General features: G+C 56.1%; 1 protein-coding gene across 1 annotated transcript in view; it reads right to left on the bottom strand.

Annotated features, from left to right (window-relative positions):
• Positions 1-3,136: 3,136 nt before the first annotated feature.
• The window catches only part of SYT17 (synaptotagmin 17), a 38,862-nt gene continuing 27,442 nt past the window's right edge, over positions 3,137-14,556 (bottom strand). The window contains exon 8 of the mRNA XM_054842503.1: positions 3,137-4,320. Coding sequence (XP_054698478.1) covers positions 4,124-4,320 — 197 coding nt within the window. The 3' untranslated portion in view covers positions 3,137-4,123. The remainder of the gene's footprint in view (positions 4,321-14,556) is intronic.

Below are 14,556 nucleotides of genomic sequence, written 5' to 3'. Positions count from 1 at the left end.
GGTCTCAGGTCAGCTCCGGCGGATGCCCAGAGCTAGCGCTGCTGCCCGCAGACCCCACGTGGAAGAACATCAGTGTCGATGGCAGTGACTGCTGAAACCGTGGCCCCTCGTCGGAGCCTTTTCAAGTTAGGGGAAGAGATCAGCCTCCTACAGCGCCTTTGCCCAGGACTCCCCGGGCTCCCTCTCCACCGTTATTTATTGATGACATGAACCAGGAGGAAGCCAGAGAACAGAGATTTGCTATTGACCTCGCTGCAGGACAGAGAAGGAATTTCACCCTGCAGAGAGGCAGGTTAGAATTGAAACCCACCGTCCACGACATGCTCGGGAAGAGGATGCCCATGGGCAGCCCTGCGGCAACCGCCGTCCCGCTGTGCTGTGCTCTAACATCCGCCTGCTGGGCTGGAGAGCGGCGGGGAGCTGCGTGGTTGTGTTGGGTTTGCGTGGCAGGGTTTTGGTAGCGGGGGGGCTACAGGGGTGGCTTCTGTGAGAAGCTGCTAGAAGCTCCCCCTGTGTCTGACAGAGCCAATGCCAGCCGGCTCCAAGACGGGCCCGCCGCTGGCCAAGGCCAAGCCAATCAGCGCCTCTGTGATAACATATTTAAGAAGTAGAAAAACACTTAGAGAGAGAGCGCTTTTGCAGCCGGAGAGAGGAGTGAGAAGATGTAAGAAACTCTGCAGACACCAAGGTCAGTGCAGATGGAGGGGGAGGAGGAGCTCCAGGCGCCGGAGCAGAGATCCCCCTGCAGCCCGTGGTGAAGGCCATGGTGAAGCAGGCTGTCCCCCTGCAGCCCATGGAGGAAGGATGAGGGGGTGTAGCGATTCCACCTGCAGCCCGTGGAGGACCCCACGCTGGAGCAGGTGGAGGCACCTGAAGGAGGCTGCGGCCCGTGGGAAGCCCACGCTGGAGCAAGTTCCTGGCCGGACTGGTGGACCCGTGAAGAGGGGAGCCCACACCAGGGCAGGTTTGCTGGCAGGACTTGTGGCCCCGTGGGGGACCCCACGCTGGAGCAGTTTGCTCCTGAAGGTCTGCACCCCATGAGAGGGACTCCATGCTGGAGCAGGGGAACGATGAGAGGAGTCCTCCCCCTGAGGATGAAGAAGCGGCAGAAACACCGTGAGATGAACTGACCGTAACCCCCACTCCCCGTCCCCCTGTGCCGCTGAGGGGGGGGAAGGTTGAAGCCGGGAGTGAAGTTGAGCCCAGGAAGATGGGAGGGGTGGGGGCAAGTGTTTTAAGAGTTGATTTTATTTTCTCATTCCTCTACTCTGTTTTGCCTAGTAATAAATTAGATGAATTCCCTAAGTTTGGTCTGTTTTGCTCGTGCCGATAATTAGTGAGTGATCTCTCCCTGTCCTTATCTCAACCTGCAAGCATTTCGTTATGCCTTTTCTCCCCTGTTTAGTGAATGAGGGGAGTGAGAGAGCGGCTCTGGTGGGCACCTGGCCCCCAGCCAGGCTCAACCCACCACAGTGGTCAGCACGCCGCGAGGGGGTTCTCCAGGGGACAGCGTGCACGACCACTCCGACAAGGTGAGCTCCTACCTGTGTTCACCCCCAGCCACAGCAATGGTTTGGCAACAAGGTCACCGAGGTCTTTTTTGTCGTCTGCTACCCAAGGCCGTGCTGTGCTCTGCCCGGGAGCAGCGTGTCCGCACTGTCCCTCTGCCCCAGCCGCTGAGAGGGGACACAACATCTCTTGTAGCCTCCTCGTACTCGTTGCATTCCCTCCTCTGCGATGGCAGGGTCACCGTATCAGGCTTGGATACACGGAGAACGTGTACGACATGTACAGGGATGCGCTGAGCGCAGAAGGGAACGACGCCCGTGACTTACGGTGAACCAGAGCAGGTCCCAGCCCAAAGGCGTGCGGCAGGGATGCTGCTATCAGAGGTACCACGCAGACCTTCATGCTGGAGCACCAACACCCTGGACGGCAGCGAGGACTATTGACCGACACACCGCTACCTGCCCAAACAAGCACCATGCCTTTTTTTTTTTTTTTTTTTGCTTTTTAAGACTCACCTGTCCCTATCTGTAGCAGCCAACAAGCAGCAGAGGTGAAGTAGGCATATATATGTATTGCTTTCTTTATAAAATCAAACTATTAAACGCCCAGGAGGTAACGGGAGACCATTCCAGGCTGCATTCGATGGACAGAGGGGAGGGAGATGACTGCTGCCTGCGCCACCGCGCGCCACTCCGGACAGGCACCGCTCTGCCCTCCAGCTTGCGCGCCCACAAGCGAAGGCAAAGACTCCCGCAGCACCCAGCCCCACGTCCCACCCGGACACCACCTTTCCTGCGCTTGAGGCAATTCTCCCGCTTCCAGCGAAAAGGCACTTTGCTCTGAGCCGGGGCAGACGGAGAGCGTGTTGGTTTGCTCCTCTCCCAAGGGTACGCTGGGGACCGGCACGGCCGCGGGAAGGCTCGGCACCGCGGGGAAGGGGAATGGGCCACGGGCTACTGCAGGGGCCACGGGCCACTGCCCAGCGACTTCACTGGTGACCCCGGGAGCAGGACACGGCAAGAGCCCGGGGCCCTTCCCACCTCCTCCCTTTGATCACGGCGGCGCTGCCGTGGCGGCAGAGCCCACCCGGCCGTGACCCCCCGAGGCTTTCCGGCCCAGCCCAGGTACGCTCTGCGGCACACAGAACGGATCCTTCCTTCTCCAGAACGAAGACGTGGAAAGGCAGCACAGTCATGGGCCAGCCCCAGCTCTCCTCGGGGCGACGTCCTTGTTTGATTTCTTGAACAGGCTGTAAGCAAGATACAGATTTTTATGCAGTCTCAATGTTGATAAATAGAGCAACAAAAATAATAACAATCTGGGGCGCACTCCTGCGAAGAACCAAGACCCAGAGCCCAGTGCAGAGAGTCCGCCAGGTCCGACCCGCAGCGCACGGGGTGTTTCTGGATGGGAGCGCGCACGGCCAGACCACCACCCTCGGCTCGCTGTCCTGACCGATCCCCATTGGCACACCTCCCGCTTCCCTCAAGTTATTCCCGGTTCGCCTGCCGTGAGTAACAAGGGGGTAAACGCCAACGTTTTGGCTTTCCTTGTGCCATAAACATAGCTGATGGAACTGAACGCAAAGCTGAATGCTGCTAACAAGCATCACCCCACTCTACTTGGCACAATTAAATAGAATTTTATTTTCAATAAATATACAATCTGCATCATACCAGACAATACGCTGTGAAAAAATAAAATGTACAGAAGCAATCAACAGGACAGCTTGACTGTAGCTAAGTTCACCTGGTGACCTGGGAAACTACCTGGGTAAACACACACAACACAGAGAGAGCCACTGCAATCTGTGAGAGAATTAAAACCGTGTATTTTGGGTCTTCTCAACCGCAAAAGTCCCCGCAGCAGGTTTCTTTTGCACAACACAGGTTTGAAAAGAGAGGAGCTAGCTTTCCCGGTACAAACGCTATTGGAAATGTTTGCTTTGCTATATCATCACTGTATCTACTGGACGCACACAGACTGCTATCGAGAGCAGCAGGTCTCACCGCTGACGTGACACTGGATCCGTTTGACGAGGGGCCCCACGCACACGCGCGTGCCCCAGCACACAAATGCACGCGCACGTACTAACAGGAGCTTAATTCTGTTAAAACTAGTACAAGGACAAAACTGGAGTCAGAATCGATTTCACCACAGGTTCTACCGTTTAAAAAAATATTCTAGCCTAATTACCACGTTCACCAACGAGAGCACACGGGTACTTATATCTCCGAGAGGATGAGCCATGGATTTGGACTGGAAGGGCAGTGGAGGCAACTCCCAACTCTTCCACCCGCTCAGCGCTTCCCGCGGCACCTCCACGCACAGCCCACGCCGCCCGGCCGCGCGCTCCGCAGAACAGCCGAGCGGTGCCGGGTGCGAGCAGCGAGAGGTCCGGCCGGCCAGGCCGCTGGTGGCCCCAGGGGAACGGCCGGCACCCGGTGGGACGCGGTTCACAGAGGCCAGCGCGGCCGGTTGGGTGCCGGCAGCCGCTTCAATCCAATGGAGCTGCTGTGGGGTGCGTGTAGGGAGTGAGGTGGGGTGGTTCGGTCGGTGGTTTATTTTTTTTCCTCGTCCGCCTGCTCGGTCCGGCTGCCGGTAGTCCCCCACCTCATGTTACCTCCAGGGATGCCGGAGAGACGCGGTCACACTCCTCGCGGGACCGCAGGCTGTGCCACTGCTCCACGGCCGTCCGGTGCGCGTTGAGCATCCGGCGCCAGTGGTTGGACTCGGGGGCGCCCGTCGAGTACTGCCCGATCACGATCCTCCCAATGAAGTCGTTGCTGCTCTTCACGTTGTGCCCGTACACTGGGGAGAGCGGAAAGAGACCGGTCAAGGCAAAAGCATCGCTCGTCCACCCAGACCTCTGCCCCGGAAAGCCAGACGTCCTGCCAACGCCCCCTCACGCTGCGCGCCAGACACCGGCGGTTTGGGCCAATAACTCGGCACCTCAAAAATGTTACAGACCGAATCGGGAGTTTGGAAGGAATAAGATAGGCTGTACTACAGAGCGAAATGCAATTCGAATAAACAGGACATGAATCGGCAGTTATCGTGGTATTTAGCAAGAACAGGTGAAGTAGAATCCCAGCCGGGTTTGGGTGGGCAGGGACCTCCCAGCCCACCCAGTGCCACCCCTGCCATGGGCAGGGACACCCTCCACGAGCCCAGGGTGCCCAAAGCCCCATCCAACCTGGCCTTGAAGTAGAATTACATCGTGCAGGGAAACGCCGAAAGCCCTGCCTGAAGAGATGAACGCAGCCAAGCAGCCCGCGCCTGGGTAAAGGGAGAAGCAGCACCTCAAGCCGTCCTCCTCCAAACGCAAGTGTTAGGAACCGTTCCAGTGCTAATCAATACCCTTCCCGGCTCGGAGACGGGAATCGCACACGTACAGGCTCAGTGGGGCGTTTGTACAGAAACAATTTTCCGTAATTATCACTGCAGCTACTTGTTAAAAGTCCAGGAAAGCAACCGAGGGAGAGACACCGACCCCACGCCCCGGCCCTTGGATTAGCCCAGTCTCCTGGAACAAAAGATCGCAGACAGCAGCAAACTCTAATGATGGGCCCGATCCCGGGAAAGGCTGCACGCTCCCGCCAGACAGAAGCAAAAGCACTTTGTGTCCTGCAAATTGAAGACCTGCTTCGGCTCATTAGAAAGTTGAACAAAAAGTCTGTGCGAGCTGCAGCCAGGATATCCGCGGGCACTGGCTAGGATATTAAGGATTAAAGAACCTCCTCAGGAAAGAGAGGGATTTTTAAGAACAAACATCTGCAGGGGCTCCAAATCCACCCAGCTTGTGCAGCAGGAGCAAGTTCAAAGGGGGAGCGCAGCCCGGTGCGGAGCCGTGAGCCCGGCGCGGAGCCGAGCGCCGCCGCCGCCAGCAGCACCAGCTCCCAGGCCTGCTGGAAACCAGCACCGGCAGCAAAGCCACGTCTGGGATACTGGGATCCCTGGAGGCAGCACCCCCCCAATGCAGCGCACACCCTTCCAGGCAGGCAGGACACCAAGCGCTCGGCCTCGCTTTTCACCACGCGTCTTTGTCAAGGCCATGTATTTCCCATTGTAACATATCCCACAATTAATTAGTATTATTTTAACGCGCTACTCAGTATCTCTTCCATCCCCGCGCCCTGCCAAGGCTGGCTCCCAGCTACTGCACCAGCACGGGGTCTTGCTCCGGGTGACTCGGGTGCCACCGGCCAGCGCAGTCCCAGAACTCCAGCTGCGCGAGGTTACGCCTGCCTTTATCCCTTCTGACAGCTCTGACACACAGTTTATGGGCAGAGATGCTTCTGCTCATCAAACTACCTGGGCATGTTTCTGGTAACGGCAAACCTCCCGACGTCCGCGTCATTTCTCCAAGTAATTGCACTAAAAAAAAAATCACCCTGAAACTCAGAGCACGGTAAGTCTATCTTCAAACTGCAGTTAAAAATGAATTGGGGGTACCCCCCCCCCCATTAGGAAGGCTGCATCTCTTCCGCTCGTCACCATCAGTTATCTCGGGGTGATGCCATCAGCGCTCTGCGCCGTGCCGCCTGTCACGAGCCCAGGTCGCTGTTATCGGTGGCCACCTTCTGAGGGCACGGTGAAGAATTTTAGGCCATCCGTCTCTGGCCTGCCCGAGTCATTAACGAGTTCTCCTACAAGGCAATGGATCACAAGTGTAGCTAGCACGGCTATGCTACATAGGATTTATTATCCTAGAGAAAAAGAACGTTGTGACAAAATCACATGGAAGTACCCCCAAACCAAATGCCTCCCTAATTTTTGACATAGGATTTTTTTTTTTTCCTTCTTTTTTCCCCAGAATGAAAGAAGATGCAGCCTAATCCTGGGACACACCACCAAGTAATTTAAACCAAGAAGTCTCAAAGGCCATCAATTAATCACAGGATAAATTAACAGTGGAGAAGTACCCCAGGCATACCAATTCTTCAAAAATAATCCATGTCAGGTCTGTAAAATGAGCAGGTGTGCTAACTAAAGGGACCTGTTATTTTACTGTTGAGCCAAGCATTTTTGAATTCTTGCAAAGCATCTTGCTAATCTCATCGTGTCCGGTAATTAGCATGTTGATTCCTTTAGGCTATTAATGGACTAATTATACAAGCATCGTTGCTTCTGTCGGTAACTAGTGTGGATAGCGCAGAGGCAGACTTACTGCTGGAGAACAGGGAAGACGTTTTCCCAGGCCAAAGGCTCATTCGCACACGGACCATACGGGGCGGCACCGGATTCCACCTCAGGTCGGCAAACTCGCAGCTTCACCACAGCAGCTTTCTCAAAAGATGAGAGATCTCTGTGTGCCAAAAATTCGGCTTCACTCATCGGTTCACGAGCCTTTAAAACTCAAGGGCATGGCTTTCTCAGAGGCTAACTGCTTTATTCCGCTCTTAAAATGGCCGGTATTTGCTGAGCAAATTTGCTGATGGTTGAGCTGCACGGAGCTGTTGCACGGAGCTTACCCGGGAGAAGGTGCTCACGTTGGTATTGTGAAAATAAGCCCTTTTCTTTGCTCGCATTCAGGACCACATTCTTCCCCGCTGCTGTCGCCGGTTCTTCCAAGAGCAGCTCGGGAAGGAGAACTGCAGGAGCCCGTGAGCGCAGGTGAGGCGCTGAGAGCCGAGGCTGGCCGTGTCGCTGGCACTTGCTGCGCCGCGGGCTGCGTCCCGGTGCGGGGGGGGAGCAGCTCTCCCCCTTCCTTGCTCTGCGGCAGCACGACTTCTCAAACAGACGAGGAACCGCTTCCTTGAACGCCGACGAGCACGCGCTAGCCGTTACGCTCGTCACACCATTTACACTCACTCTGGCCCCTCAGGCTGCTCCGACGCCCGGCAGAAGCCGTTAACATCACACGCTCGACGCGGACCCCAAACGCACCGCTCACGCGCCGCCCAGGACTGCCGGGGGCTCGGACACCATCCCAAAACGACAGCTTTTCAAGACACGAGGCGAGCTGCGCACCGTTGCGGGGCCGAGCCCTGCCCTGGCTGGAAGGGGACATGCCGGCGTTGGTGGGGGGGCCCCGAGCCCCTCCGAGCGGGACAGGGTACCCTGCGGAGCGGCCCCCAGCCTGGCACGGGCAGGCTCTGCCACAGCCCCTCTGCTTTTTGCACACACACGCGCGCGTGCACAGCGACCCACGGCTGTAGTCCCACCCACAGCGGAGCCAATTCCACGCAAGCTCACGCCTTCAGCCTCGGGAGGGAAAAAGCTCCCGGCTCTTCCTTTCGGCTTCTTCCACAATGGGGAGAGAGGGGGAGAAGCCCCTCTGGTCCAGCCCACGGGGCCACGGCCGGGTGCCGCGCCAGGCTACGGTACAAGCGGACCGAGCTGTATGCCCTGAGGTCTGAGCATCCCCTTCCCGAGCCTGAAAGGAGCTCAGAGTAGATTTCAGATTAAATCTGCTCCTGGCCACAAAACCCAGTAACTCAGTGGAGCTGCTCAGAAGCAGAAAATGAGGTAATTATCATCTGGGGTTTTCAGACTGACCCAGACTCTGGTTATGGACAGGTAGACACTGCTTTCCATTTAAGAAACCTATTTTCCTGACAGAAACTACACACCTGATCTCACGAGCTCTTTTTCAACCACCGCAGTAATTTACACAATAGCAACATCCATTTCCAGGCCAATATGGAGCGAAAAGCAATTAAGGAAGCAGAGGTCAAACCAATTCCTTCTGCAGCTGCTCTTTACTGAGGGATGCATTTGGAAACAGAAAGGCTTCTTTAAAAAAAAAATATCCTTTATAATAGAAATGCTGAAATATAAAAGAAAATTGGGTTCGCTTATGGCTGTTGAAAGGGCTGAATTCTTGAGGACAAGTAATGCGATGCAGACAAAACATTTTCACGTGGATGCAAGGATCCATATCAAACTGAGGGGGGCCTGGGTGCCGCCACGTGAAACTTGTCTTTGGGATAGGGGCCCACGTCCCCCGCGGGGCTCCTGCGCAGGAGGGCTGGCTGCGTCGCACCCCGGCCTGGCTGCCGCGCTCCCTGCGGGGCTGAGCAGCGCGGCACGACGGGTACCGGGCACTGCGCAGCCCAGGCCTGGCTGCGACGGCACCCGGAGCTCCAGCGCTCAGCCCCAGGTACGACGCCAGCCGGAGCTTTCCCGACCCCGCTCACGTGGAGCGGCTTTTCACCCGTCCGCAGTTTTGCGTGTCGCTACGTGATCCGGCACTCGCCTCTGACCCAAGCGGCTCCCCGGGTGGCATCGGCCCTGGCACGGGACCCAGCCAGAGTACCCTTCCCCGTCCCTGTCCCCGTCCCCTCTGCACCGAGGCCTCTGACGGGCAGGACTGCAAACCACCTGTGATTTAGGAGTTACGTGCAATAGGAAAATTTAAGCTGGTGTTTCAAATATTAATTCCTCCTTTGATTGAACATATTAGTAGCCTTGAAAGGACCGGGAAGGAGCACTAATTCAGAGAATTTCCTTAAGCTAACTTCAAGGCTATCAGTACCATTTATGTGATGGGGAACAAGCTTTACACGGAAGCTCCCTGATCAGCTGGGGCCACAAAGCACCTGCATCCCCTGAAAACCCTCTGCCAGACATGCCCAGCAGTTACTCAGCAGTTACGGCCGCGCTGCACCACCGAGTACAGCCGCACAGCGCCTCTGCTGCCGCCTGCAGCTGCCGGAGCACCTACTGCAGCCTCTCCGGGAGCATCGGGCAGAGAAATCTCAGCGCACAGGAGCGGGTGGGAGCACCGGCACAAAGAATTTAACCCTTCTTCAGTCACCTGCATCACCCACCTGCAATGCAATTAAAGCTATTTAACTCGGAGAGAAGAAACAAAAAACCCAAGCACCAACGTGCCTCTGTTTTTCCATCCGGGCTCGACACCCAGCAGAACGTTTTCACTCAGTTTGCATTAGTTTGCCATCCTTTCTCTAACAAATTGCCCCCAAAGTTGTTTTGTTTACATTTTTTTTAAATGCAATTTGGTTGCATCCTGCATATTTTCAAAGTCCTTAAATACCGGAGCACCCCTCGGTGCAGCTCACGTGCACCCCTCCGACACACAACGTTGCAGCACAACGCGCCAAGCGGTGCGATTACAGAGCCGGCCCCCGCCGCGGGGACATTTCCAGCACAGCAGACAGAGCCACAGGAGCCAGCTCCCCCGTGGAAGACACCCCCAAGGAATCAGAGGGCCTTGCCCTTTTCCTTTCCACGAGAGGATAATGCTAGAGATGAAAAATCCAGATTCATTTTTCTAGCTGGTCTAGAGGAGACTCTTGGGTGCCTGGGTCAATCATCAGGCTTCAAAGTCGTTAAAAAAAATCCTGCCCCCATTATATACCCGCAATTGCAGCTGCCACAGCCGGCAAAAGTTTCATCGGAGACCCTTGGCCCACCAGGCTGGGAACCGAACAGTCACCTACGCGGTACACGCTCCTCCCGCGAGGGCTTTGCGGCACAGGCACGCCTGACCCCGCAGCCCGAGAGGCGCCTGCCCCCCCGCCACCATGCCTGCTGCCGCCTGCCCTCGTGCCCCAAAACCCACCCCCAGCAACCTGTGGCCGCCAGCGTCCTGCTCCGGTGGCCGCGTCGCACGCCGTGCCCAGGTGCATCCTCAGGTTACGGCCACGCCAGGGGACAAGGGAAAAAGAAGCAAAGACGTGCCCCAGGCTGCACACAGGCAAGCGGGCGGCGGGGTCTGACAAGAGAGCGGGGGTCTCGCCGGCAGGAACCGCAGTCCTGTTAGCGCCGACCCATCGGCACTCCCTGCGCCCCCCCAGCGTAGCCTCGGGGGTTGGCAGGGTCTCAGGATGCGCCCCGTTTCGCGTGCTGCCATCGCTCGGGCACGCGACGCGGGCAGGCGGCGGCACCCAGCATCTCCTGTGCCGGCCGCTGAGCTCCGCCACCAGCCAATGGCTCTGGGCCCGGAGGTTAAGCAGGTCTGAACGCTGCTTCCAAACTGCTTGACATCAATATTAAAAAGCTGTTTAGCACAAAGAGGTGCTGCTGGGAGCAGGCAGCGGCAGGACTAATGATGCACACTGCGAAGGTCGCAGGTACGGACCAAACTCTGCCCCTTGCTCCTTGAGCGTGGCCCGTAATATTTAGTAGAGAGGCCAGGAAAGCACAGGAGACGATGCAGTGGCTTCACATTTATCAATTTAATCTCCACCAGGCTCTGATGCTCACGTAAAAAACTCGCTTCCCAGCATCTCCTCCGTCAGGCTGCTGCCCGCAGCGTCTGCGCCCGGCCAGCCGCAGAGGGAACCGGAACCGCCGAGCGCGTGGCCGAATCCTGGCGGTGCACGGACCCGCCACTGCTCCACGTGGGAGAACGCCGCACCGAGGAAACCCTCTTTGGAAAAGCACTGTCCCTCCTGCGAGGGCAGCCCCCGGGCGCTGGCTGGGGCAGCCTGGGGGGGACCCTGCGGATGCAGCCGGCGCTGCGCCCCGAGCCGGGCGTTTGGCCCCGGATGGGGAGAGGAAAGTCCTGTAGGACAGAGCAGAGACCCAGGGAGCAAGGGAAATGCAAATGCACCGGTGCCATCTTGCAGAGGCCTCAAGGACACGCAGGGATGACATCACATGAAATTATCTCATCTACTGCAACAGGCCGGTGGATACTGAAAAGGAGTATCTACAGCTGGCTTTTTTTTTTTTTCTTCAATTGCATCTTAATTCTCTGCACTGTGAGCCCCAGATCCAGAGCAGCACACGAATGGCTTCCCGCGTATTCCTACACCTCACACGAACGGGCGCCGACGCCGTACAAACGACGGCAGGGATGGCTGTGCAGGAGAGAGCGCCTCTGCCGGCACGTTCACGCGTCTCCTCCGACGGCCACTGACATTTTTCCTCATTTGATACACACAAAGATTGTGGCCTTGTGAGACGTTCCCACGATTTCTTTCACCACGGCATGAGTAAAACGAGACGAAATGCAGAGGCACGACACTGCCTAAATTAACGGGCTTGGCAAAATGAGCAAGCGCCGATGATCAGCCTGGCGAGAGGAGGGTTTGCTCCTTTCTTCAGGAGAAAAAGATTCCCCAAAAAATTCCTGGGCGCGCAAGGACGTGGGGGTGCTGCCGTGTCTGCAATGAGGTGCGGTTACTAAGTCAGCCCACTTGAAGAATCCAATTTTGCCTTCTAAGCAAGCGACAGATTGGCTCGGGGAGCGTCAGCGTCTTGTCGCTCTCCCCAGAATTAACAGTGCTTCGCTCCTCCCTGTTAAAGCAGCTAGCCTGCTGCAAAAAGCCAAATCCATCCCTGGAGCATCTGCCCTGGGTGACCCCAACCGGAACGGGGGTGCAGGACCCCACTCAGCATCTCCGACCGACCCTCACTGCCCGCTCTGCTGTCACCTGCTCCGCTAGCGTGGAGACGGGGAAGCCACGGATGGGGACCCGGAGGACGGAGAGCAACGGGGACCCGGACGACAGAGAGCAACGGGGACCTTCCTCCTCCCAGAAGGGCTTCGAAGCGGGCGCGTGGTACCCGCTGCGGAGAGGCTCGGCCAGGCAGGGTGGTCTCCAGGAGGCCAAGGTCTCCTATCGCCCCAGGAGCAGGAGGTGTCCTCGCAAGACCCGGGTCACCTCCTGCGGCCACAGGACCCGGAGCAAAGCAGCCGGGATGGCGGGAGGCGCTGGCCGGGAGCGCTCTGCTCTGCCTAGACCTGAGCACGGACCATATGGTGTCCAGTGCATAAAAACATGAAGTATTTTGTAACGCCAGACACAAAGGCCAAGTTCTGATCTAAATTTTACAGGTATAAATCCCCAGAAAATCCAGTGCTGACATCAGTGGTTTTTTCTTCCCCCCCCCCCCCTTTGGCTAAGATAGGATTACACAGGTTTCAGCACAGGCCAGATTCTGATTCTGAGCTCCAGATACGTGGACTATAGAGACAGTCCAATGCTTTAGAAACACACGTCTAATAGACAACAAGGAATCATTTTCTAGCAGCAAGTTGCCCAATTATCTATCGGTCTAAGAGCCGTTACGGTGCCCAACATGATAGCATTTCAAAACAGAAACCGCTTCTTCCTCCTGCATACCGGCATGGGGAAGAAAATAGTTTCATTTGCCTCATATTAGAGATTTTTTTTTTCCTATATATGTGTGGAAAAGACAAAGTGCCTGAATATTTTTTGTGGGAAAGAAAAAGCAATAGGAGAAACAAGAGATGAACATCTGAAGTAGCAAGTCAAACCGTAGACGTGTAATGACCCCAAACACATCGCGGTTTCCTTCCCTGCAAACAGGCACCTGAAGATGATGCTGGCATCTGAAGGTCATGCTTTCCCACAGCCAGGCAAATCAAAATTCAGGTGTATTTCTGGAGAAGCCTGAGGACAAAACCATTATCAGCCTTCAACCTGCTCAGCTAATTGGGACATTTGGAAATCAGCCTGTTAACTAAAAAAACACCATTGAAAAACCTCGCCATCTCTGCATGCCATTCATGGGACTTTTACAAATCTGCAGTGCAGGCAAACGCCAAAAGCATCACCTTGTCTCCAACATCTACACCGCAAGTCTGAGCACCAGAGCTGATGGGGAAAAAATGAACAGTTTTAAGGTCTGAGGAGCTTCAGCCGCCTTCTCCTCAACCACAACCCAAGCCGCTTGGAGACCCAACTTTAGGATTCACCCAGAATGAATCCTAGTTAGTTTTATTTCCAGCCGTGATGGGAAGCGTGGGTCTGTGAGCTGTAAGCCTTTGGTGCAGCGGTTTGCCCCTCTGCCTAACGTGGGCTCACTGGGAAGGTGAGGTCTGGAGCTGATGACCACCTTCAGCCTTGGCCCATCTCCATACAGCCTTTTGTGCCGGGTCAGGGCTGCTCTCCTCCCCACCGCCACCACCGACTGCCCTAGAAACTGTCTCGTGTGGATCAAGAGCACCCCAAAACATTTTCTATCGAACATCCAAAAAATGCTCATTAGACAACATACAAAACCAAACCGGTCTGTGCCAGAGCATCTCCAACGTCCCCGGGAGTGAAGGGCAACAGCGGGCCAGGGCTGTGCTCACCAGCGCTGCCTGTGCCATTAGCGACCGTTTATTCCACGTACAGAAACGTCCCAAAACATCCATCTCCAACAAGAAGTCAGGATTTCAAGGAAGACCCAATTCCTCTCCTCTCAAGCTGCCGTGCCACAATGAATATGCCCAAACAGGCAGTGTTTCTTCAAAAAGAAAATATTGCAGTGGAAGCAAACCAAACTATCCAGAACTGCACCATTAGCCACACACGCCAACAACGATGTGGGGTTTTTTTTTCTCTAAAAATTCAAACTTCATTAAATGGTCCTTAAATTTTCCCAAAGGCCAAGAGAAAGGAAAAATGAGGCCATAGAGGAACCGGGTATATTGCTACCGAACAGCAATCTGTTAGTTTAATCAAGTACTGCCTATTAACTGGAAGTTGATTAGAGCCCTGGGACAAAGCATCGGGGCGGTGCGGGGGTCTGCAGCCAGGCGCTGTTACCGTACCCGGTGCACGGGCACACCTGACGGCACTGGCAGCAGCCACCGAAACCACGGGCGGAGGTGTGCAAAGCCTCACTGTTCAACAACGCTCCCTCGGGAACTCAAACACTTACAAAAACGGTTTTAAAAAATGGCCCTAAATCATATAAAAACCAGAGACGCGGTCCATTTCTGAAACATACTGATGAGCGAAGAAAATCATACAAAACTCCTACCAACGGTTCAGAAGAGAGCGTGCCTGCGAGCTGCCTCCTCGGCCGCCACCACAACGAAGACCTCACCAGCCGTCCCGCACGCGTCAGGGACCCCTCTCCAGCAAGAAGCAAAGCCTGCCCCAGCCCGCTCCCCTCCCCTGCGCAGAGCATCTGTCCCGCCAGAGCCGCGGCCACCCTTCGCACGGGAACGGTGCGGTGGGACGAGCCCCGCGACCGCTCTCCACCGCGCGCCATCGGCCCCAACGCCGTCCCAGCCCCGGCGACGCTCTCAGCCAGGTCAGACGGCAAAGCAGGTTTTCCCTCCGCATTTGCACAGACGGTACCCAGAGCACAAAAATGATTTTTCCCTCTTTG

Source organism: Grus americana, chromosome 15 (assembly GCF_028858705.1).
Source record: "Grus americana isolate bGruAme1 chromosome 15, bGruAme1.mat, whole genome shotgun sequence".
NCBI classification, from domain to species: domain Eukaryota; kingdom Metazoa; phylum Chordata; class Aves; order Gruiformes; family Gruidae; genus Grus; species Grus americana.
Note: the sequence above shows the minus strand (reverse complement) of the source record. Positions and strands in the feature narration are given on the sequence as shown.